This window comes from Empidonax traillii, unplaced genomic scaffold (genome assembly GCF_003031625.1).
Source record: "Empidonax traillii isolate 1590-97213 ecotype Southwest subspecies unplaced genomic scaffold, ASM303162v1 scaffold375:size1330703, whole genome shotgun sequence".
In the NCBI taxonomy this organism is placed as follows: Eukaryota; Metazoa; Chordata; class Aves; order Passeriformes; family Tyrannidae; genus Empidonax; species Empidonax traillii.
In genome coordinates, this window is record NW_020955568.1 from 783,601 (window position 1) to 805,310 (window position 21,710).

General features: G+C 45.7%; 1 protein-coding gene across 3 annotated transcripts in view; it reads left to right on the forward strand.

The window, feature by feature from the left end:
• The window catches only part of MAPKAP1 (mitogen-activated protein kinase associated protein 1), an 81,665-nt gene that overhangs the window by 50,933 nt on the left and 9,022 nt on the right, over positions 1–21,710 (forward strand). For all 3 annotated transcript variants that reach the window (XM_027892997.1, XM_027892999.1, XM_027892998.1), the window contains exons 8-10: positions 6,540–6,647; positions 12,808–12,948; positions 17,780–17,917. In XM_027892997.1, coding sequence (XP_027748798.1) covers positions 6,540–6,647; positions 12,808–12,948; positions 17,780–17,917 — 387 coding nt within the window. The remainder of the gene's footprint in view (positions 1–6,539; positions 6,648–12,807; positions 12,949–17,779; positions 17,918–21,710) is intronic.

Consider the following 21,710-nt stretch of genomic DNA (forward strand, 5'->3'; position numbering starts at 1 on the left):
CAGGCAGTGAGGACAGAGCTGGTGCTGATGTGTCGTGGATGCCCAGCCGAGGCTGGGCCCAGGGTGGTCCCTCTGGGGCTGATTGCAGGCACAGGTGCCCATGGCCGGGGCATGGGGAGCGTTCGCTGCCCTCGGCGTCACCTCCCAGAGCTGTGAGCTAAAACCAGGACCTGGAGGTTGTGTTTCTGCTGTAGGTGCTTCACCACATGATGATTTTGTCTCCTCTCAGCTTTATTTAGGGCTACATATAGCTAATGCAAAAAGGTAGCAATTAAATAAAACCCTTCTGTTGGTGCTGTACACAGCCTGGTCTGCTGCTGGCCGTGCTGCACGTTTGCTGTTCCACAGAGAAGCAATCCAGAAATGAAGTGTTTGTTTCTTTTTAAGGGGCTTTTGACTAAATTCTTTAATTTCACTGGCTGTCAAGGTAGTGTTAAGTAAAATAGGTTTGAACTGCTGTAGTTTTTGTGTACTGGACTAGATGTCAGAAACCTTTGCCATCACTGGAAATTCTGTCACTCTGGATTTACTATCTGTTTCCCACAGCTGAATTCCTGAGCAGTGTGATTTAACACCTTGGCTCTCCATCAGCCAGGCCTGGCATTTATTTGAATGCATTACACCACTGGTTTCCATAAACTATTTTACAATTGTTTCATATAAATGACTGTTTATTTCTACAAAAACCATCTGTATTTCTATGGAGAGCAGCAGATAACTGTGTGTAAAATTCAGTAATGTCACAACAGTGCAAGTTAAGGAAAACCAGATTGGACTTAAAAAAACCCTCTTGTGCTTATGCGTGATGTTAAAAGTTTGTTTTCACTATTTAAATATCTTTATTTATTAACCAGTATTTGCATTTGTAATGATAAAATCTTTATTCCACTTCAGAGGTGTTGAGGGGCTTTGGGGGTTTTTAGCAGATAAACAGATTTAAGATGTCCTCACAGCAGCAGGACCGGAGATGTAAACATTCTGCTCTGCAGCCAGTTCCTCTCTCACTGTTTACATATTTTCTGTTGTTTTATTGTCATTGCCAAGCACACAATGGAATCCTGCCCCTTCTGTCGTGTTCTAAGAAAAATCCCCCAGAAGGAGGCCGGAGCCCTCTCCCTGTTCCCACTTTGCTCTGCACTGTGGATCAATCCTGCTCCTCCCTCAGCCCTTTCTGTTCGTGGTCCTGGGCCAGGGGCCGTGTCCAGCATCGACTGGGAGCCGGAGTTCCCCCAAGCCTCCCTGGCAGGACGAGGCATTGCCTCGGTTTCCCTCCTCCCAGGCAGCACCCAAGGAGCCTCCACATTGAGCTATTTTAGTTCCTCCATCTGTTGCCCATGTGCTGGCAGAGAGAACGCTGGAATCCAGCAGTCTTACACTTAGCACGACTGATACTTTCTGACAGACTATTTGAAATGATAGAAATACATAAATCTCCTCTTTTTTATGACCTTGTAATAGCTGCAACATATTTCCAGCAAATATTTTCTATAGCAATAATAAAAAAAGCGATAACAAAAAAATAAATATAAATATAGTTTAAACTCATGCAGAATCGTGCTTTCAAAGCCCAGGGATGGAGCAGCAAAGCAATAAATCGCAAATCCTTGTGAAAGGAGGGACTTGAAACAGGAAAGTCCCACAGACATCAGCGTTAAGTGTTTAGTGACAGTTCTCTTTTGACTGCTCTCCTGTCGGTGTTCTGCCCATGGACAACGCCGAGGCACAGCTCAGTTCTCTTTTGCTTGTTCCCAGCATCAACCACTGTGGCTGTTCAGCTGTGGCTGCCCAACTGTCCACACTGCTGATTTTTCCCCTGTTATTTCCTTTGCCCAGAGAAGCTGTGGCTGCCCCACCCCTGGAAGTGTCCGGGGCCAGGTTGGACGGGGCTTGGAGCAACCTGGGCTGGTGGAAGGTGTCCCTGCCCGTGGCAGGGGCTGCAACAAGATGAGCTTTAAGGACCCTCCCAACCTGGGCTGTTGTGGGATTTCGTGATTCCAGCAAAGCCCTGGGCTGTGGCAGAGGTCAGGGACGAGGTGCTGCACCGTCGGTACGGTGTGTGACGCGTCGCTCACACCTGCTGCTCTCGGGTCTGGCTGCTGACAGGGGTTTGTTGAAGGTGTTCGAGGAGACACCGGTCGGTCTGGGCTTCCTCACCAGGCAAACTGTGACACGAACCTGTAGCAAAGAGCAGAATTAGTGGCTGATGTGGACAAATGCAATGAACAGGGGCAAACACGGGCAGGGTTTGGCAGAGCAGGTCGAGCTCCAGCACCGTGAGCAGGCTGTGAGGAGCCAGAGACCATCTGAATAGGGTGGTGGGTTTTCCATGGCAGGCTTAGATTTCCAAAAAAGATTTGACAAAGGCTCATAAAGCAATTAAGTTGTCACAGGATGAGAAGGAGGATCTTCACGTGGATTAATAATTGATTAAAAGACAGGAAACAAAGAATAGGAATAATGGCCCTGGGTGATTAGTAACTAGGTTACTGGTGGAGCTCCAGTGGAACTGGTGGAACCTGCATTGTTCATTATTGTGGGGCATGGAAAGGATGTGAATGCTGATGTGACAAAATGTGCTGTTGATACAAAAGAGGTAAGAATAGTGCAAATAAAAGCTGTCTGTGAAGCACTGCAGAGGTATCCACAGTGCTGAGTGACAGGACAATAAAATGAGAGAGGGAATTCAGTGTCAATGAGTGCAAAATAATATACATGGTGAAAAGCAACTGTAACTATATGTGTACAATCACGGTCTTTAATTACCTTCCATCAGTCAGGAAAAGTATCCTGAGTAGTTCCTCTGAACACTTCAGCTCCCAGTCAGGAAGACAAATGGAAGTTCGGGAATCAGGAAAGGAGTGGGGAACAAACCAGAAAGTATCACTATGCCAGTCTGTAAATCCCAATGTGGCCACATCTTATTTGCAATATTTTGTCTCAAAAAAGATCATACAGAAGTAAAGAGAGACAGAAAGGGATGAATGTGAAAATGAATCAGATATGTGAAACAAGCAGCAGGTGCTGAGGAGAAAAGGGCTTTCCTAGCGTGGAAAAGGCACAGCTGAGTACAAGAGGTGTCTGTGAAGTGCAGGTGGTGGGGCTGGTGAATTGGGAGGGTTTCACCCCAGCTGTTCTTAGACAGGAGCTACTTGGGGGTGGCAATGGCTCTTTGGAACAAAAGGGGATTCTTTTGCTCACACAGTGCAATAAACTTGGGTATATAGGCTCAGTTTTAAACTATTAGGGGTTTTTGTTGATATTGGTCTGTTTAGTTTAGGCTTGACAAGTCCACAAACATGAAATATTCTTTTTGTAATCCTTAGGTCACCCTAATAACTATTTTGGAGATGGAGAGGGGTTTGGTTGGGGTTTTGTTTAAAGCCTGGTTCTCTGTTGCAGTGTTAGTGTTGTTTATTGTGCAGATTCACCCCTGACCGTGGCATTCTTCATTGCTATTGAAAGTTAATGGGGGAAAAATTGCATTCCAAACATTTGAACCCGTAGTAGCCATGGCTGAACTTAGTTGATCTCTGGTGATCGGTTCAATTTAGTTACGATTTTTAGCCATTAGGCTGGGGCTGAATGATGGTGATTTGGTTGAGGCCAAATGTCTGCAGAAAATTGGCTGTTTGATAAGAGCCCTGTTATCAGAGGGGGATACTTTCTCATTTACATTTAGATGAGTATTGATTATTTATTTACTCAGAGAAGTGAGATTCGTTCCCAATCTTATCTCTCTCGTCTCTGCTTGTCAGCAGAAAGAGAGAGAGAGCTCCTGACAACAGCCCAAGATAACAGCACTTTGTAGTGGAGATAAAAGTTGGAATGGGCCTTTTTCTAGTCTTGACTGAAAGGATAAGTTTTAAAAATTAGAACTGATGGGTCGTGCTTTCAAAAGCCCTTTCTGAAGGCTTTGCAGCTTAAATGGCAACAGAATTGGTTTGTTGGTATGCGGGTGGCCATTCCCTTCTGTAAGGGAGACACTTAATTTGATTATATGGGGGGATTCTTCCCCAGCACCTTTGTGTGTGCACAGGCAAGCTGGGGTTTTAATTCCTGGTAAACATTCCTCTCTTTAAAGGAGTATCTTGAAATAGCCAAGCCCAGTGGGTATCTGTGGACAGAATCTGTGGAGTGAGTGGTTAAACAGGGAGTGCTGGGAGCTGCCATCAGTGGGAGGGACTGGCCTGGATCACTGGCCAGGACCCTCCGTGCCAGGATTTTAAAGGTTTATTTTGCAACTGCACAGAGCATTTGCATGAGATTACAGAAGTCCATAAAAATCCAGCTTTGGTATTGCCACTGGAAATTTTGTTGAAATTCCCAGAGCAGGAATCCAGTAGGAGACCATTAAATTATCCAGTGTTCCTACTACAGTGACATCATTTGAACTTGTGAGAGAAGCCTGGTAGTAAAACTCCTCCACAGAGTTAGACTAACATTCTTCATCTGTTGGGAAGCAGAGGTCATGTAAATGTGGACAGATATTTCAAGTGTTATTGAAGAGTAGATACTCTCTTAAAATCCATTTACACTTTTTTAATTAATTTCTTAGTATTTTCTGTTTTCAAGGAGTTATCCAGAAGGCAGGTTGACCTGTTTCCTCTCCAGAGCTCTAGTTCCCTGCTTTATTAGCAGAGTTAGTACAGGCTTGACACAAACTGGATAAAATAATATACCTGACCATGGAGTTCTCAAACTGCTCCAGATAAAAATGATCCTTTGCTGCTGGCAGGGTGATTTTGAGGGTGTGATCCCTGTTGGCTCTCCACAGGGTTCAGCAGCATGAGGACTGTTCCTGGCATAGGTGATGTTGTTCTTTGGAGTGGATCCAGCTGCTGGAATCAGATCCACACAGAGGGACGGTGAGCCCCTGCCACACTCCTGATTTAACCTTGTCGTCGTGCACGTGTGATCCTGTGCTAGTTTTAAGGCTCTGATGTCTGTTCTTTGCCTCATCCCACAGTCTGGGAAGCACCAGGGCGAGTTGATCACTCCATGCTGGAGGTACCCTGGGGCTGGCACTCAGCCATTGGTTCCAAGAGAGGGGAAATCCACTCCTTCCTCTGCTCTGGTTTGAAATGGGTTTGGTGTGGGAGCGAGACAGAGGCTGTAATGGAGCCAGGGAGCTGGGGCACAGCAGAAGGCGCTGGTGTCAGCAGTGCCAGTCCTGGTCACGCTGGTCTGAAGCTCCAGTGGCAGCAAGAGGCTCTGTGTGTGGTGGGAGCACTCGGAGCAGGGGTTGGTACCAGGTACCAACAGCACGTGTATCCAGATGGGAACCAGCACTTCCCTCAGATGGAGCCTGGAAGATGCTTGTGGTGAATGGACAAAGCCAGCAGGTTTTGCTGTCACTGATCCTGTTCTTAAACCTACACTGGTTTTTAAATCCAAATTGATTTACTGCTTTGAGATTTGTTTCAATTCAGTATATTTTGCTTCTGCCTAACAAGCCAGGCCTCTGTTTATTCAATTTGTTTTCAATTGTTAATCACATTTCCAGTAGCTGGGAGAGGAGCAGCAATGGTGCTGGGTCTGTTTGCCTTTCTTTGTGCTGCACTGAGACATCTCCACTGCTTCTCGAGTGCAGCTTGTGCTGCAGATGCTTCGACAGCTCCTCGTGCCATCACTGGTTGTGCTGGGCAGGGTGGGAGCTGGTGGGTTTCCTCCTGTGTCCTGCAAAAATCCTGGCACCATATCTGCTGTGGGTGTCACTGGGAATAAGGGGGCTCCATAATGTTCCACTTGGGGAAGAAACACGCCCTGGCCGAGCAGCGAGCGCTTCACGTGGCTTTGGGGAGATGGAATAAGAAGCCATAATTGAAATTCTGCTGTAGTAAATTTAAAATTAATTGGCTAACAAATTCCATTCCTTAGGCACGCCATCCGAGGCTGAAAGACTTAATTTTTTTATGTTTTAAATATTTCATCGTATACGCTCATAATTCAAAGTCAGGAAACAGTCAGAAATATTTTAAGTACTGATAGAGGGGGAATAGATTTCGTTATTTCAGTTCTATGGTTTTTGTTACATTAAGACCTGGTTAAAGGTGCTTTGCATTACTTAAGATTTTTCAGGGGTCTGTGTAGCATTATTTTGCCAGATTATGCTGAATTACACAGCTGAGAACTCGGTGTGCACTTCAGCTCTCAGATGTGAGCAGGAGTGGAGTCACCCTGTGCTGTTTGAGGGTGGGAGCACAGCCCCACCAGCTCCTGCCCTCGGGAGGGGCTTTCCTTCTTCCAGGGTCCCCCTTGGAGCTCTGTGCAGCTGGGTCTCCCCCCACCCTGCTGGGGCTCTCCTGACCTCTGTCAGGATGGCAGGGCCAGAGCTGGCTCACGGGGGGTCACCTGGAATTGTATCAGGTTCCACACCATCCTCCACCTTCTGACAGGGCCCCTTCCTTTGGCAAAGAGCTTTGAGACATCCACACCCACCTGCTCTGCTCCTGGGCTGCGAGTCACCTCGTGTTAGTTGAACGTGCTAAGCCATCGCTTTGTTAGAAACGGATGATTTTACAAGTTACTTTATGTTTCAGGTCCTCAGTATCGGCTGGAGAAGCAGAGTGAACCTAATGTCCCAGTAGATTTAGACTGTACCTTGGAGAGCCAGAGCACTTTGGAATTCTGCCTTGTCCGGGAGAACAGTATGTTTCCCATTTTCACTTTTGCTCTTGTAAACTGCTTAAACTCACATAAGTTATGTATTTTGGAACACAAGCTGTACTGTCTGGGCAAGTACATTTTGACGAGACTCTCTGTCCCGAGGCACTTTCCGTGGTGCCAAAACAATATTCCAGAGGGAAATGATGGATTTCATACCTCTAGTAAATAGTCTGCATCCTGTTTATCACTTCATGATTAATCTTTTGCTGTTAAACTCTGCTCTGTAAAGTTATGACCAACCCTGAAAAACACGAAATATGAACCTGTCTGTGTTGCAGACGCTGCTCAGTGACTCGAGAGGTTGGTCTGCAGTGTGTTGTGCCAGGTCAATGTGGCTGTCAGAGGCACTGGGTTTTTCTAATAAAATTTAAAGAAATTAGCCATGTAGAAGTAACTAGAGCAGTTTGATGATTTTTGAAGTGCCAGACAAATAATCTTCTCTCCAGCTATGCTCAAATATTTTTATTCTGTTACTGTTTAAATGTTCTAATATTATTTCCTTATTTATTTCTTTTCATAAAATGACATGAAACTTTAAAAAAAGACACTTAACGTTGATTTGTGTTTGTTTCCATAGCATTTTGGTCCATTCTTCATTCTTTACAGCAGTCACACTCTCGGTTTTGGGGTTCTTTCGTTCCATTTTGTGTAAAAATGTTGATCGTAGCAATGAGTAAAACCAGTCACATTCCCGCTCTCAGCCAAGCCCAGGCTGCAAAGAGCCATAGTGAGAGCCTGTTTCAAGTCGTAGAAGAGGTTTTTCTTTCTGTGCAGAGATTAGACCTTTCCACTGATGCTTTTTGATGGCAACTGTATTTTACCTCCAAATGGCAGCAGAGCCTCCCCAGAGCACCTCCTGGTTCCAGCAGAGAGCAGCAGCTCCTGCTCTGTTCATGGACACAGCACCACGAGCTCCCCAGAGCTGCAGCACTGCTGGGGCTGACATTCACTCTCAGGTTTGGCTGCTGCTCTCCACAGGGCGGGACTTTCTCCCAAAATATTCCTGGTGCTCCTGCTTCATTTCGTCATACAATGGTTCTAAGAAACTGTCGGAGAGACCTTGGCAGGAGGGAGCAGAGGGGCTGTGCCCACAGCAGGAGGAGGAAATGGAGCAGTTCTGACCTCGCTAATCGAGTTGTGCTCTTCCACAAGCCAGAATTCCCCGACGTCTGCATCCCACCTATTACTTTTGTATTGATTTTTAATCTATGAAACGATGCACACCAGTCATACTTCCATAGGCTTTGCATGTGATTTAAAATAACATTTTTTTTAACCAAGGCTCTGTAATTAAAAGAATATTGTATATACTTCATTTTTAATGTATTTTCATCATCTGTGGAGGAATCCAGACTGCGGCCTAGAGCTGTATCTTCTGCAGGTCTTTGCTCTCAGGAGTGACTTGGGTTCAAGTTGCACCGTTACTTTAACAGTCAGTTTGTCTCAAGTTTGTAAGTTCTGTAGCAGGAGGCAGTGGGTCTGCCCTGCACGAGCAACAAACACTCCAGGAGAGCCTCAGAGGCCTTGGCTCAAAATAATTGTCAATAAATGTAGTGTTGAGGGGACACTTTTCCCTTTCCCCAGAGTCCTTGTGCTGCACCGCTCCTCTCCCCTCCCAGGCCAGGGGACACCAAAGCAAGCCCTGCTTCTCCACAGAGCAGCATGTGGAGAGGTGTGGGATGGATTCCCCAGGCTGCCAGGTCAAAATTCCCTCCATTGCTGAGCTCTCCTGCCCTCGTTAAGCAAACTGATGGTGCCCATCTAAGAGCATGATCTGGAGCCCATCTAGGATGGGGATTCCCATGACAGAGAACACCCTGGGCTGGACCCCAAGGGCTCCCTGGGCTCACTGAGCTCCTGGTGCTTCTCCAGCCACCATCCTTCCCATCTGCAGTGGCATCACTGCGTAGGTGATGCCAGCAAACCCAGCTTTGGTTTGCTCAAGGCTGACAGGAATCTAGGAAAATAATAAACACTTTGGTGAATTCTGCCTCTTTTCTGAGTGTTTTCTGAATTGATCCCAAACTTGAATAAGGAACACAGGAGAAATGTTATGTTTGTCGTTCTGCCCCCCAGAATGGGTTAATTTGAAGGGATCCTGCACTGTCCCTGCTCAGGGATTTGTGTTGGCCCTGCACACAGAAGGGCTCAAGGACAATACAGTGTGTGAGATCAGTCACAATCCCTGCTTGTCAGGAGCCTGGCTGCCCCCAGCACAGTCAGAAAGTGCATTTTGGGGTGCTTAGAGCTATCTTTTGGTGTGACATTAGAATAGAAATATTGACAGTTTTGCACTATTATTAAAATAATGGCTTGACAATCCTATCATCAAACTGAAATATTCACTTTGTGCATTCTGTCTTGATTTGAAATACTTTCAGCTTCAATATGCCGGTCAGGAAAAGCTCTGTTATAACACCTATTGCTTGTAAATGTGCTCTTCATAGTCTCAAAGTCATTTATAAATATATATATGGATGATGCCAAGCATCTACTGGGAGAAGAGCTGCCACGTTCCTTTGGGCAACAGAAAGTTTATATTTCAGGGTATTAGATGAAACAAAAACCTTTCCATTATTAAGAAATATGTATGGAGAAATCCCCTTTCCATCCAGCATTTCCTAATAGCATTCAAGTTAATAAACTGCTTCCAGTGTGCAGAACTTTTAACTCGAACAAAGATTTATCTTTAAACTGAAAGCTGCACTTTGTAATGTGAAATGCCTTTATGTGTGGTAGCAAACCGTTCATGGCTAATTTAGTTTTATCCTTGCCATCTTACTTCTGGAAAGTTCCTCTTTCTCATTTTATCATTAGATAGTAATTAGTATTCAAGGGAAATTGGTCTTAATATATTAAAATTGGTTTAGTGCCTTTAGACCTATAGCAAAGCCAATGTCTTATTGGAAAATGTAATTGGGGACTCTGTGTATGTAATTAATTGTATTGCAATTAAGAACTTTCATTAAGCAATATTCTAGTACATTAAAGTAATAAGGGACATTTTTGCAGTGCAGTTAACTTTGTATTTTGTTGTTTTATCGAGGAAATACAGGTTCACTTGCTCCTGAATAGTCTTCATATGGCATTTCAATATTCTGGTATTCCTAATGAGTCATTTTTATCTGTCCTCTGGTGCTGGCAGGGGTATCTGTTGGAGGAGGCTCCTGGTTTAGCTGAGTCCCCATCAGAGGAGGCGTCTGTTTAGCTTCTACCTTGTTTCAGACTCGTGGTTCTGGTGCTGTTGCTCCACTGCTGTTTGTCTCATTTGAAGGTCAGGAGTTTCAGTGAGGGACCAGTTTAACTCCACATCTCACAGCGTTCCTCTGGGTCCGTGTCCTGCCATCCTCAGGCACAGGGTCTGTGATGGGGCAGCTCCTGCCTACCCTCCCAAGAGCAGCAACTCAGAAATCCTGTGAAGCTGAATCTGTTCACAAAGCTTCATGGAACAGAGGGGGCTGAGGTTACGGATAAAGGCAGATCTGAGAGGCTTCCAGGGCAGAGTCCTGCTGGCTCGGGGCTGAGCCCTGACAGGTGCTCACAGCTTTAGTTACAGGCCCCTTTTTTTCACTGGATGTGACCTGGCAGGCTGCAAATTTTCTGATGCTTTTATTTTGGGTAAGTGAAATCTGAGAAGCCTCAGCCTCATAAGAGCTGTGTAAATTGTCACAGCATCCCCCCCCGTGCCATAATTCCCATAATTCCGGGTGGATGGCGAGGCTGGGGCAGGTCAGAGCCAGCTGGGGGGGTCGGGAGCACAGGGACAGCGGTACCCTCAGGGTGTCCTGCAGGTCCTGATCCTGTGAAGTGTTCTAAGCACATTTCACAGGAGGTGTGGGAGGGAGGTCAGTGTGTTGCCACTTCTGGTGATATTCCTGCATTTCTGCTCGCTGCTGATTCAGTTTGGCTGCGGGTGCTGACGCTCCCTCCCAGGTAACGCTGTGTTCAGCACCCTCCTGTAGCGCTGCCAGAGCCCTGTCACTCAGGTGGCAGAGGCAGCACGTGGCACCTCACTCCCTCTGGGAACCCCTCTGCATCTTGGAGCAGGGCTTTGTTAGGGCCAGCACTGAGGGTGTCCCTGTGTGAGGCCCGGGGCTCCTGTCCCCCCTCCTCTTGTCGCTGAGGGTCCTTCCTTCCCTGCCCCACCGTGTCCCCTCTGTCCCAGCTGTCCCCTCGTGTCCTGCCAAGCTCACATCCCAGCACAGTGTGCCATGGCCACACGCTGCAGGGACAGGGCTGCAGGGACACGTCACTGGTTTCCATCGGGGTGGGGTCCCCGATGGCTCTCAGCAGCAGGGCTGCGGTGCCACTGCCACCCTCCTGCTTCCCTTTCAGGCACTGCCATGCCACAGCCTTTCAAGAGGCTTTTAAGTGCACCAAAAAGTTTGACATATCTCAGTGTATCTTTGGAGTAGTGCAGCATGAGGGTTTGACATGATACATTATGATAATCCATAGTATAGAGACATTAACACAGGGGTCTGTGACAAAATGCATTGTAATGTCTCGGAAGGAGCCATTACAATTTATCTTGTCATTCTGGAGCATGGAGTGGTTGCAGTGTTAAGATGGCTCTGCATAAATTCACATGGAGAGTGTTTCATTTGATTTTTGGAATCCTTTCAAGTCGAATGGCTCAGCCCAATTTGTAGTTTAACCCCTTGGTGTCCCACTTCACCAAAAGAAGGTCTGCAGTGTGTGGGGAGGGCAGCGCTTGGAAAGCTGTGCTGAACATTCCTGTGACCCAGGAATCTCCTGCTTTATGCTCTTGATGTGGATTTTGAGTCATTTAACATCAAATCCTCACCTTGCTTTGGCGCAGACAGGAAAGATTTTATCGTAAGCAGTGACGTTACAGGACTAGCAGGGAGACAAGGGAATGCAGCAGGAGAAGTGCTCCCTGCTCACAGGGGCTTCCCTTCTCCCACCTGCACTTGTCCTGGGCATGGCCACGACCCCGACAGCCTCCCGTGCTGAAGCAAACAGTGTGTCCTTCAGCAGCTCTCAATCTTCCCATTCCAAGGGATCCTGCTCCTGCATCCGTCTGGGTCGGAGTGCCAGGGTTTTCCTGGCAAACCATCCCCTTGTCACTGGAACCCAAACATGGAAACCCACCATGGCTTCCCTGTGATCCCTGGACAGATGGGAATGTCCATCCCAGCAGGAAAGGTTGGCATGGGGAGCATTAGTGTTGAGACTGCTGCAATGGTGCAAGTCTCAATCCAAATTAATACTGAAAAATCTGACAGGTTGGTACCTGCTTTGCCGGGGCTTTAAGGTCTGTACTAAAATTCCATCATCTCATCTTCCCGTTATTAAAATTTCAGCAAAATATAAAGTTTTCATTAATCTCCTGCAGCAAATTTAGTTCTCTGAACTGGCAGTTGGTTCAGCTTTTAGGACTACATTAGCCAGGATATTAAACAAAGCGTGTCATTCCTCAGGATCTCCTGTAAGAAGCTAAATCAGTTTTCAAGCATATTTATGCCACTTTATCTACCAGCATCTGAAGGATCATTTCGAGCTGAGGTGCTTTATTAGCAGCTGGCATCGAAATTACTCCGTGCACAATTATATATCACATTATAGTAATGTTGAAATTGGTGTTAATCCAACGTCATAAAATGTAAAAAATCTTTAAAGTGTGTTATATTTTTTCAGTAATTGGCATTTTGGTTTAATGAGTTGTTACCTTTTATAAAGGCAGTACCTGCAGTGGTGATGAGAATACTCATCAGTAAATAACGGGAGGCTTTGCCTCAGCGTGCCCGAGGTGCCACAGCACGTGGGGGTGCTGGGACATGAGGGATCTGTGCCAGGGCAGCATCAAGGGGGGCACCTCTGGGCACAGGCCCGTCCCTGGGCTCCTTCCCAGGCTGTGGGTGCCCAGCAGGATCCCCCTGGATACCCACGGTCCTGCCAGTGGGAACCTGCTTCTGGGACACTGGGCTCCTCTTCATGTGGCACAAACATCTGTCACCACGTCCTTAGTGCCCTAGTGACTTTGTTCTGGGATGGAGGGTGGAATTTCCTCCTCCCAGAGACACAAACCTGGCATTTAGTTCTCCCTCCCCCAGCCCTCTGTGCCGGCTGTGAGCCGTGTGCCAGCCTCTCCTCCACCACTCTTGGCTTGTTTTGCAGGTTCAAGAGGAGAAGAGGTGTCGGAGGAGGACCCCCAGATCGACATTGCCACGGTGCAGGACATGCTCAGCAGCCACCATTACAAGTCCTTCAAAGTCAGCATGATCCACCGGCTGCGGTTCACCACGGATGTGCAGTTAGGTAAATCAGGAGTGCTGAGGAGAGCAGAGCAGCTCAAACCTCTGGCCATCTCCACCAGCTGCCTGTCCATCGCAGGCTGTTTCAGAGCAGTCACTGCCACCTTGGTCCATTTTCTCCTGGAACATTTGGAAGTGTTTCTAGCATTTCAGTGGTTAAAAAAAATTCCTTTCAGTTGAAAATTCTTCAGTATTTTTATTACCCCCAATCAGTTGCACATGTTGCCTCTGAACGAAGGCCGTTATTTAATGACCTCATATCTTTTTTTCAATCTAGGCTTCTTAATGGAAAGCTTCTTGCCAACTGTTTTATTATTTTTAAATGAGGCTTTGCAAAATTAAGAGTTATTGGGTTTTTTCCTTTTCTGAGACTGAAAGATTTTAACAACCAAGTGTAATCTGAGATGGAACAAAATAAAACAAGCATTCTCTAAGGTTTTATATTGTCCCTATTGGCTTACTGAATGCTTTTGCAAACATGAAGGCCAAGGGCTGACAGAATCCTGAATTATAAAAGCCCCATTACTGTTTTAAAATGATTGAATGGCTTTTTATCTTTGTGTTTAAATTGTGAAAATTTGATTAATGATGCATTGGTAGGTGACCTGTGACATTCCTGCAAATGCCTTCCATAAAGAAATGATTCAGCAGTAAAATATTAAGTGCCATAATGTTTACAAAATACATTTATTCTGTAGAGTTCAGCAGAATTGTTAAATCTAAACTGTACCAATTCCTGTATTGTTGTCAGTACAGTCTCTTCATTCTTCCATCCTGAAGCACATGGAAGAGTCCATGTCTGTAAAATTCTCCCAGAAGAGGCTTTTTTGGTTTATTTTGAGCTGTCTGGTTAAGGCAGGATTTATCTGCTGGTGCTGGAGCAGGGCAGTGCTGGGCATGTTCGCTGCGTTTGAGCAAACTCTCGGGGTGTGATAGTTTGCTTCCAGTGAAGTTTGACTCACTGTATCTGGGAAGTGTCAGAAATGAGAGCTTGAAAAGGTCATGACAGATCACTAAAGATAAATGGTTAAGGGAGAAGAGCTGTTAAATGAAACAAATGGCTTAACTCGTGCAGCAGTGGAGGAGCTGACCCTGCCCAGTGCTGTAAGGACCATAAAATTTCCCTTTTATAACAATCTGTGAACTTGTGTGGGTTTGATGGCAGTGCACTGACAATGGGGGTTTTATAATCTAATTATTTTTCAAAAATCAAAGGAAACCCCAGTGGGTGTTCAAATCTTGGACAAATGTCGAGAATCAAAACCTTTCGATAAAGTCCAAGTGAGTGTATGTTGCTGAGGTTTTTCCTGAATTTTTTAAAGGTATTAAAAGAGAAACATTAGTAAAAAAAAAAGCACCGAGGGGCTGTTTGGGTTTGGGCTGCTGCTGAGTGTTACGTGTTACCTGTGAGTGTCAGACTGCCCCTTCCACCCTGAATGGAAAAATCAGGGGCTGATTTTTTGGTTTTGTTGAGAGTAACTGTTCTGGCAGCTGTTCTCATGCAATGTTGCTTCAGGACCCGGAGAATCTCAAATCATTCTTTTGCTCCTTGTTGGCTGTGCAAGAGCAGATCGGCCAAGGGACCGTGGGTGCACCAGAAACACCCGTGTGGATTTGGGGCAAGTGCTCCAAATAACCCCCTGGAAGGTTGATTACATGTGACAGAACCCAGAAATGGAGGAGAACACCCCCAGTGTAGTCCCTCACCCCTCCCTGCAGGTCACTACAGCATTGCAGGACACATGCATGGAGTTGGAACAGAGTCTGCCCTGGCACTTTCTGAAACCTTTTAGCTCTTTTGAGGCCTGGTCATTCAATTTGAACAAAGTTTACAGAAAATATGGGAGTAAGTTGGATTTTCTGTACATTGTGCATAGCTCTGTATGTGGATGACCATGGGAGGAATGCCCAGCCCTCCTGAGTGAGAGCTTTATTGCAGTTTGAGGTGGCAGTTTAAGGTCTGGGGTTTGTGTCTCAGCCCCTATCAGAGGGCAGTGCACACACAGCAGCACTCTCAGCAGTTTCAAAAAGGCTCTATCATGTTATGGAGGAATAAGACACATTTGCTTGTGTATCACATTAGCAGAACTAACAGGAGCATATTGTCTGGGAAAACGACTGCTGGCAAGTATTTCAGAAAAGGAGGGGCTATTGCAGACCCCAACAAAGGAAGCGAGAACAGAACAGTTACTGGACACATACATCGATGACATTTCTTTTGATAAAATGAATGAATTAAAAAAACAGTAGAAGCAGCATTTTTACTTGGGTTTTGAGTATGACTGATCTGTGCTGTGAGACAGAGGCTGCAGAAGCCTCAGACACAATGCTGTTTTGATTTTAGGTTTCAACACATCCAGATTGTGAGAACAATAACACAAAAAAGACAACATTCTTTGTCAATGTGCTCTCTGGATGTGGGTGAGCTTGAGCCAGTGATGTCGAGATACAGAAATAATGGATGAAGTATACAGCGACAATTTGCAGATAAAAATAATAGAAGTTAGAGTGTATTTTACATGATAAAAAAAAGATGAAAGAGGAGGAAGTCTGTTCCATCTGAGATGGTTACAAAATGGTGAAGTAGCCTCTGCTGAAAAGATTGATGCAATGGGGAGTGACCTTGGCTTGGAGCAGGAGCTGGTGATGTATGTATGAGCATCTCGCTGCTAAATGGACCCAGATTTGTAGCACTAATATACATGGAAGCCCAGAACCAAACTCAGGATGGCAATAAATCAACAGCCACTTTGGGTGTCATTTCTGGTTTATATTCCACTATTGTTCTATCACTTTAATTCATGTCACTATCATCTGTTCATCTGGAACAGTTTTATATAATTTTCCAGTGGAGTTACCTGACAAATCCTATCAAATTAACAAGGTGCATTAACAGTATTGACTGACTGTGAATTCTGAAGTTGCAGGACCAAACTGAAATTTTTTTGAGGATATTTTCAGGGGTGATGCTCTCAGAGGAAGGGATGGGAAACAGCCCTCGCACACAAAGAATTTGCACCTTTATTTTTAGAACTTCTCTTGGCTTTTTTTCAGTGAGAAAATAGGATTTTGTACCATCAACTTCCATATTTTCCTTAAACTACAGCAAATGCCATTTGAAATAATTAACCGTTACAGTAAAAGACCAATGCTGATTTTAAATAATCTGTCCAAAATTAAATCACAAACCAAAATGGGCTCCAGATACAGCCTCAGCCTGCTCAAATTAGTGAGTTCCAGCAGTCTGGGTGTTAATTGGGCTCTTGATACAATACTTAATTGAAATGTGAACTCTCTGACGTGAGGTGTGTTTAATGACAAAGCGCGTTCCTGGATTAATGGGGTGTTACCGTAACCCACTGCAGGCACAGGGTGAGTCAGGATGACCTGGTGCTGCTGCAGGGGCTGCAGTGAGACCCCCCACAGGTACCTGCCCCATGCTGTCTCTGGGCTTTGGCTTTAGAGTTGCACAGAATACAAACCAGACATGGTTTTTAAATTCAGCCGTGACCAGGCCTTAGGAAACACTGAGTTAATTTTGGAGGGCTTGGGAGCATTGTGTGTGCATTACACCCTACTTTTATTTTGTCACATCTCTCAGAAGTTTCTTCATCAGCTTCTTTAGGTTTCCTGTGCTTCAAACAAGCCAAATGAGATGTCTTTGAAGGTGTCAGAGCCAGAACCCTCAGGAGGGAGAAGGTTCTCTGCTGTTCTTCCAGAGATGCAAGAGTTAAACGATATTTTTTCCTGTATTGCTTCCTTTTGTTGATGTCTCATGAGCTTCACCTATAACTTATGACTGAAGACACCTCCTTGTTTTTAATGCTGTGCACACCTTGTAAAGAGCTCCCTGTGAAGTTTGTTCGGGTGTGGCAGCAGCTCCTGAAAGGGTTCCAGCGGGACACTCCTTGCCCTCAGCCTGTCCCAACAGCACTGGTGTGGCCCCACCTTGAGCTCTGGGGGGAGTTTTGGTCACCACAATATAAAAAAGGCTTTCAGCTATTAGAGAGAACCCAAAGGGGGATCACGAGGATGGTGAAGGGTCTGGAGGGGAAGCCTTATAAGGGGCAGCTGAGGTCACTTGGTTTGTTCATCCTGGAGGTCAGACCTCACTGGGACCTTCAACATCCTCAGGAGGGGCAGCAGAGGGGCAGGTACATCACGATCTCTTCGCTTTTGTGACCGGTGACAGGACCTGAGGAAAGGGCTGGACCTGAGCTGGGCAGGTTTAGGTTGGATGTTTTCACCCATAGAGAGCTGGAGCATTAGAACAGGCTCCCTGGGGCAGTGGTCAGGGCCCCAAGCCTGAGTTCAAGAGGTGTTTGGATAATGCTTTCATGCACACGGTGTGATTCTTGGGGTGTCCTGCACAGGGCCAGGAGTTGGACTCGATGATCGTGAGGGGTCCCTTCCAACTCAGCGTATTCTGTGATTCTGTTCTACCATTCTGGTGTCTGCTGTGCAGCAGATGGAGCGGGGCCCGTGGTGATAGTGTCTATTACACAGAGCAGTGGTGACTGAAAAACCAGCAGTATCTCCTATAAATCTCACAGCTCATGTAGCTGCTGCTTCCAGAAGAGCTCTGTATGCGTTGAGAAGAATTTTTTCTGTGCTATTTCTTTCTTTTGGTATGCTTATGCAGGAGAATAAAATGCAGATTATCAATGCAGTTTGATAACCATTTGTTTCTGGTTTCAAAAGCTCCTGTGCTTTCAGAAAGCCCAGAAGGGCAATATACCTTCAGCCCATTTAAGATTTATAAAGTGTGTCAAACGGCTGATATGAAATCGGTTAAACAGATCACTGTTGTGGCTCTCTATTCTTTCTCATCTCAGGTATTTCTGGAGACAAGGTAGAGATAGACCCTGTTACTAATCAGAAGGCCAGCACTAAGTTTTGGATTAAGCAGAAACCCATTTCAATCGATTCTGAACTCCTCTGTGCCTGTGACCTTGCGGAAGAAAAAAGCCCAAGTGAGTAGTCCTTTTTATTTATGTTCCCTCTCCTCTCCCTCCCTGGATGTGCTCGATGTCCAAAGAATTATTGCTACCATGTCCTTTTCTTTCTATAGGTGTATTTTATTCATTACAGGATGTTTTTAATCCGACTCAGTTCTGTTATAGAGAGTACAGCATAAACAGACACACATTTTACAAGTGTCCTTTGATGCTGCTCTCAGCAAATGGCATCATTCAGTGTTTCTTGCCCACTGTCATACCAAGGGAACACTGGCTCTGCACAGCTGTCTCCAGCCACACAGTGCATCAGGAAAATCCATGTTTCAATATAATTGCAATTTTTTTGAATTTTTTTTTACATCCAGACCGGTGCATCTGAGGATCTGGGGTGTCCAGTATCAGCTCAGTCTGAATTTGCCTCAGCCATGGCTGCAGGGTCACTGGGATTGGAGGGGCCTCTCTGAGCATTCCATTCCATACTGGTGGCCGTGCTGGGCTCTGAGGACAGGCTGGATGTCCCAGCTCACAGTCATCACCCAGAGGTCAGAAGTAGCTGTTTAGAGTGTGGCTGCAAAAGCCAAGGGCTTCTGCTTGTTGCATCAGTGGAGTAATGAGAGTCTCTACCTGGAAAATTTGTTTTAAAAAGCACAAGATGGGCCCTGGGGGAATTGGGTGATGTCTCCCAGTGGGGCCAAAATGGAACTGTCTACGATCAAAAAGCAACTGTAGTTCAAAAGCTCAGATGGATTTTATTGCACTTGTGCCTCTGCAGAGTAGGGATGCTGGTATTAAGTACTTATCTGCAAGGTGACAGAGAGGGAGAATTATGTGATACATATTTACAGAGGTAATGATCTGTTGAATTCTCTTGGAAGAGTAAATTTATGGCTGCCACAGATTTTATCAGCAATTATTGAACTATATCCTTCTCTCCTTCATTACCCCTTCCTACCTCCATGTTCTTGGTCTAGTCATTGTCTTCCTTTTCTGTCTCTCCATCAAGATTTCTTGGTCCTTGGGGAGGCACAAGCCCAAGGAGAAGCTTCCCCAGTGACCAGGTGGTCTGAAACACGTGAGGGTTGTGTGCAGTGCAAGGGGCAGTTTGCACTGGTAAATTCTGTCACACATCTGGGTTGTGGCCACATTTCATTGTAAATGCAAACACCTGAGGAGATAAAATTGTGCCCACAAAATGAGACTGCATTTGAAGAGCTGACCTTGAAACCTGAGGTTTCCACTTCTATCAACATACCAACCTGAGGCATCGGGGTGTCCCTGGAGACCTCAGGCCACGTCCTGCTGGGACGGGGCTCTCCAGCCCCAGGGGCAGCACCTGCAGCTGTGGGAGATTATATCTGTACCCAAATGGTACCAACACAGGTATCTCAACCCCCAGAGAGAGTCCAGGTGCAGAAGGGCAGTACCTGCACGTGGGGACCGCTGAGTGAGGAATCACAGTGGCTTTGGAGAGGACACACAGGTAGCAGCAGAGGCAACTGTTATGATACTGAGGGGTTTATTTGCATGTTTCACATGACCATCTTAAACTTCTCCCACTAAATAATTGTTCAACAGAGTTCCAAAAGGAGAAAATACTTCCTTCTGAAACTGCTGACCTTTTCCCAACTCACGAAAGATGTTCCAAAAGTCATTATTTTAGGCCAGCAGAAGAGACTTTTAGTGTGACATCTCAGAATGATGCATTTTGTGGAACTGAGCAGCAGATCAGTATCTCTTGAATTTTAAATGGGAAAAAGTTATTTTAGTAGCATAAAGGAATGAAACTCACTGTATTTCACAAGTTTTGTCTGTGATTTTTATCAGCATGGTGATGTATGTTTGCAGCAGAGTTTACATCAAAAATTATTCCCGGATCTTCCTTGAATGAATTATTGCAAAGAGAGGCTGAGCACAGATAAGGTCTTTGAGTTCTGCAATATATTTTGTTTTCATGTTTTTATCTTTTGTAACACAAACATGCTCCATCTCCTCTTTCAGAAGTGCTCTGCACACACACTGGTGCTTGTCCTGCTAGGCCAGGTGAAACACGGGCTGTGGGTTTGGGGCTGCCTTCCCTCCCCAGGCATGGCAGAAGGGTTAGAGCCCAGCTGAGCCCTGCTTTGCTGGGCTGTGTTCCTGTAAACTCCTCAAGAGGTGAAAGGTTTGCAGGAGCCTCTGAATGTGACTGTACATTTTAGTAAGGACAAGGGGTGTTGGGAGTGAAGGTTGAGCGCTGGGACCGGTGTATGGGTGTGATGGAGAGCCTTGTGCATGTGTTCTTCAGTTTTCTCTGAACAGGTTCATGCAGTGAAGTTTCAGTGGCACTTGCATGTGTGTTAAAGGCCTCAGCAGCTTCAGAGCTGGTGTGGTGTGAATATTTATGGACAACTTGGAGCCGTTCTGGACAGGCTGAGCTTTCCTGTGCCACAAGTTTACGGAACTCAGAACTGCCTTCAGTGAGGACAGAGAACGAAAACAGAAAGCTCTGACATCTCACTTGCTGTTAGTGGCGGGATTGTAGGCTGGGATGGCTGATGATTTTTGTTTGCCCTTGTAGTAGCCCTGGGTCAGAATTTGAATTTTTATTTGTAAATTAAATCAGACTCCCTTGATTTAGACCAAGGCAAGAGGTAATGGCCCTGCTGGCGCGCTCCAGTGCCATTAGAACCTGAGAACACTCGGCATGAACGGCTTCTTTAAATCAGGTTCAGCCTGATTATCACGAGAGATTCTGAATGTTTTGAATCTTGAAAGGAAGCATCCTATCATGGAGAAATAAGATTTAAGCCTTAATAAAGTAGTTGTCATTTTTATAGCTGAAAAGAGCTTTGTATCTCAATTAAGTGTACATAATATAAAGTCTTAAGGAAGCAACATAATAAGTTTAATACAATTATATCCCTTTGCAATAGTGTAATTTAAAGGAAATCTGATTCTGGTAATGTCTCTTACATTACTTGGACAAGGAAGAAACTTCAGTGTCACTGCCCGCTGCCTCCCTGCAGTGCTCTGTGTCCGGCGCTGCCGTGGGGAGGCACGGGGACCTCGGGGCAGCCCTGCAGTGCCACTGGGGCTGATCAGTCAGGCAGCTCACCGTGGGCTTCTCCCACTCATCTGTGTTCTACACGGGCTGCAGAAATTGGATTTATTTGATAATTTACTTGAGACACTGGAGCAACATTCTCTGTGACCCCTTATCTGCCTTTTTTTTGTTTTCATAAAGCAGAGACATCTCAGTTACTAGGTCAAAATACCCCCAATATGAAGGTAAGTCTAAACAAAGGTGTTCTGTAGGTCACAGAGTACATGGGTAACTTCGGTTTGTAATTTAATTGCCCGCTTTGCACCCTGCAGCTGAAGATTTCCTTTAAATTCTGATTCCATTGTTGCACTGGGGCTTAACAGAGTGTTAACCTGGTAATAGGCACAGGGCCTCCCCATTATATGTCTCGCTATCGAGCGGTTCTGCATGACTAGTTAAAAAAGATGGCAAGAAGATTAATGAAAGCCGCGAGTACAGAAGGGGGGCAGGTACCTCGGCAAGACTTCCAGAGAGGAGATATTAGAGCTGAACCAGAGCTTGGCTTTTTCTTTATCCCGTGACCTTTGAACCTGCCTTACTGTCGAGAGCTGCCAGCCCAGCCGACGTTTTGATTGATGTTGCTACACGAGTCAGTCTTTCCCATTGAATTCCACATCTGCACGAAAATAGCTTTTCCAGCAGTATTCACCCTGGCTGTAAGTGATAGTCAGAGCGATGCCTGAACCCCCTTTATGTAGTTTTCATTTAAAGCTAGAGGTATTTGAT